General features: G+C 48.2%; 1 protein-coding gene across 1 annotated transcript in view; it reads right to left on the bottom strand.

The window, feature by feature from the left end:
- Positions 1-3,677, bottom strand: part of LOC108788778 (obscurin-like) — a 12,886-nt gene that overhangs the window by 5,583 nt on the left and 3,626 nt on the right. Inside the window, exon 4 of the mRNA XM_018558635.1 lies at positions 662-885. Within this exon, the coding sequence (XP_018414137.1) occupies positions 662-885 (224 nt within the window). The remainder of the gene's footprint in view (positions 1-661; positions 886-3,677) is intronic.

Genomic DNA, 3,677 nt, shown 5'->3' on the forward strand with positions numbered 1-3,677 from the left:
GGCCCCACAATGGAAGGGAGCCCTTCTTCAATGACCACCAATGTAAGGGTGCCCTTCTTCAATGACCACCAATGCAAGGGAGCCCTTCTTCAATGACCACCAATGTAAGGGTGCCCTTCTTCAATGACCACCAATGTAAGAGGGCCCTTCCTCAATGACCACCAATTTAAGGGGGCCCTTCCTCAATGACCACCAATGTAAGGGGGCCCTTCTTCAATGATCACCAATGCAAGGGGTTCCATCTCCGCTGACCACAAAACTAAAGGGAGTCCTTGTCCACTGGCCAGCATTTGAAGGAGGCTCTTCTCCACTGACCACCAATGTAAAGGGGCCCTTCAATCTATAGGGGCACTTCTCAACTCTGCCTCTACTGCACCAAAATTGCAAGCAGTGCTATCAGTCCTGCCCTCCTCTATTCCGCTGGACTACAGAACATCTATTTATGTTAAGAGGATGAGGTGGGCGGAGGGGGGTTTTGTAGCCCACAACGGGAAAATTGGGCAGGGCTAAATAAAAGAGTTCAGCAATTAGTATAATGCAGGGTTCATGAGGTGGACCCTGTGGTGGGATTATAACAGTAGGTCAGAAGGTCTTGGTAGTGATTTTGCTGTGCCCCACTATGTAATTTCGCCTCTGGCTCGATACCTGGCTGGCAACCTACCCATGGTTTCCACATAATCCGTGTATCTCTGAGGACTGGTGACTTTATCAGGGCAGTATAACTGGGCATTGCCAAAGTCCAGGATCTTCAGGAGTTTGTGTTCGGTCACGACGGTGTTCTCTGACCTCAGATCCAGGTGAAGAATCTGCTTGCCGTGGAGGAACTCAACCGCACTGAGGATCTGCCACAGGTAATCTCTGACCTCCAGCTCCGAATAGGATTGTCTGCAAGGAGAACATAGATGGTGTCATCACTGTCAGGGTCTAATATGCACCATCACACCATGATGCCTATCCTCAGAATGGGTGTACCGCTCTTTAAAACACACTCACACAAGATATACAGTATAGGGGATCACAGAACTAAGTTCACCAAGACTTCAACCAGACAGACACAGACTTCTTCACATCCAAATATTTAAGAGGCCCTGGGATCTCAATGCACACTCAAAAGTCCAAATCCACCAAAGTTTTCCAAGCAAGCAAGCAAGCTCACAGGCTCTGGTAGGGTGGCTCCAACAGCATAACAGATCTCCCTTGGTGGGTACCCGGAAGAAGCTGAGACATAAAATGAACCACTTGCTGACCGTGGTGTTTACACCCCCTTCCTGTCCAGGCCATTTTTCAGTATTCAGCGCTGCGGTCAGGGGTGTATCTACTGCAAGCCAAACTAGGCATTTGCCTAAAAAAATGCTACCACCAAACCAGAGAAAGAGAATAAATTATATTATAAATTATTCATAAATGACTGCCAGTACTCCATGACCTGGTGCTTCTGTGGGACCACCGTGTCCACCTATGCCGCCTACTCCTACATATAGGAGCTCCTTCCTCTTCCTGGTCAACATGCTGTGCAATGTACTGGTGTGTGTGTGACTTTCATCCGGATGCACCGGCAGTTCATGCGCCGGACCTCCCTGGGAAACCGGCACCCAAATCTCTGACTTCAGGCAGCGGAGGAGCTTCAGCAGGATCCCCGGGGCTGAGATCCAGATGGTCATCGTGCTCATCGGCACCTCCATGGTGGTGAGTCCGGGGAAGTGCGGCCTATAAGCTCCGTGCCGGGTTATGTCTCTAGAGCGGGACGAGCTACAGAGCCCAGCGGCCAAGGCAGAAGATTGGTAACTGCAGAATTAAAGGGCCCAGCATATGAAGGCAGAAGATCGGTGTTGCAGCGGCAGAACTAGAGACTAGCTCAGCCTGGGCATGGCAGGAGAGAATGGTTATTGTAGCTGGAGAACTAGGGAGCCATTTACTATATAACAAAAAAAGTACAGAATATTTAAAAAATAAAATGGTTTTCCCTTTATTATTTTAGGAAGCATTTATTTTTACCCAATTTTTTGGTAAAATATAAAAGGCGTGATCACGTCGGGTAAATAGACACCAAACATGTCAAGGCCTTAAAATTGCGCGCGCCCGCGTAAAATCGCAAAAAAAACCCTAGCCAAAATTGGCCATAGGCGACGCTTTAAAAGATTTTACCGCTCATAAGTTTAGTGTTATCAGTGATTAGTGGCCCGGGAATTATTGCTCTCACTGCGACGTTCGCGGCGATATGTAACACGTGCGGCATAATTGGAGCAATCATCGCTTTTGCGTGTAGGCGCATCTAACGCATCTTTGTGGGGGTGGGGGATTTTAAAAAAAAAATTGGGTTTTTTTTTTCTTGTTTTGTGTGTGTAAATGTTTCTTTATTTTGTGAGCAATTTTTTTTTTTTACTTTTTTTACACTTAACTTTATTGTTATCACATAGGGTGCTAAGAAGTGCCCTATGTAATAACCGATGACAGTGACAGGTCCCTGTTTATGGAGACATCAGGGGTCTCTAAGACCCCTAATGTCACTTAGGGACCCCCCAGAGAAGCTGATGAAGCACCGATCCGCTTCATCAGCTTCTCTCCAGTTTCTGTACCGGAGACAATAATTCACACGATCTCCAGGTGAAAATAAAGGGGAGAAAAAGGCCTAAAAAAGGACAACGAATGCAGTCACCACATATAAGGATTGCAAAGCTGCAATATATTTCTATTTTGTTTTTGGGTTCAGATATGCTTTATTGGTCAGAGAAACGTTTATATTGTCTCCGTGCTACATGAGAGCCTCATAGGGAGGAATTTATGACTGAAGCTGCAATATTATAGAAAATAGGGAAGCACCGATACCGATACTAGTATTGGTATCGGTGCCAATACCGAGCATTTGAGCGAGTACTCGTACTGGCCCAAATGCTTTGATACTTACCTCCGATAACGGAACTTCCGCTCAGAGGGAGATCTCCCTCTGACCAGCAGTGCCAAGGGAGCATGGAGCCGGCTTCCCTTCCAATCAGGAGCCCGGCGGTGGGTTATGACCTGTCTCCCGTATTCCTGATTGGCTGGGAAGCCGGCTTTACTTGTTGCTAGGCAGTCTGGCTTCCTAACCAATCAGGAAGCCGGACAGCACCCCATAACTCGCCGCCCGGCTTCCTGATTGGTCAGGAAGCCAGGCAGCCTTGGCAAGTGAAACCGGTGTTCTTTCGCTAGAACACCCGGCTTCACAGGCAATCAGGAAAGCCAGGCGACTAGTCATGATCCGCTGCCCGACTTCCGGATAATCGGGGCACACGGTACTGTTCATTGGTTTTGGCGAGTAGCAAAAAAATAAAAAATATCAGTACTGATACCGAAAAACCCTGCATCCCTAATAGAAAACCTGTTGCTCTGCACTGCTCCTGTTTAGAATTACCTTGCCGTGAGGACACAATTGATCATTGCCCCCCGTACTATGCAGGACTGGAAGAGGCCAGCTTCCCTTTAAAGGAGAACTATGGGGGTCGGTGTTTTTCCCCATAGTTCTCCTAAGGGTAACGGGAGGACACAAACTAGCGTCCTCCCGTCACACTCAGCTCAGTTACCCCGTAGCTACAGCTCGCGGTATACTGAGACGCCGAAGCGGATCCCGACATCGATGCCGAGATCCGCCCAGCTCCGTGAGTGACAGCTGGCTCTGCCTATCTAGAGGCAGAGCCAGCTGT

Source organism: Nanorana parkeri, unplaced genomic scaffold (genome assembly GCF_000935625.1).
Source record: "Nanorana parkeri isolate BGI_ZX_2015 unplaced genomic scaffold, ASM93562v1 scaffold351, whole genome shotgun sequence".
In the NCBI taxonomy this organism is placed as follows: domain Eukaryota; kingdom Metazoa; phylum Chordata; class Amphibia; order Anura; family Dicroglossidae; genus Nanorana; species Nanorana parkeri.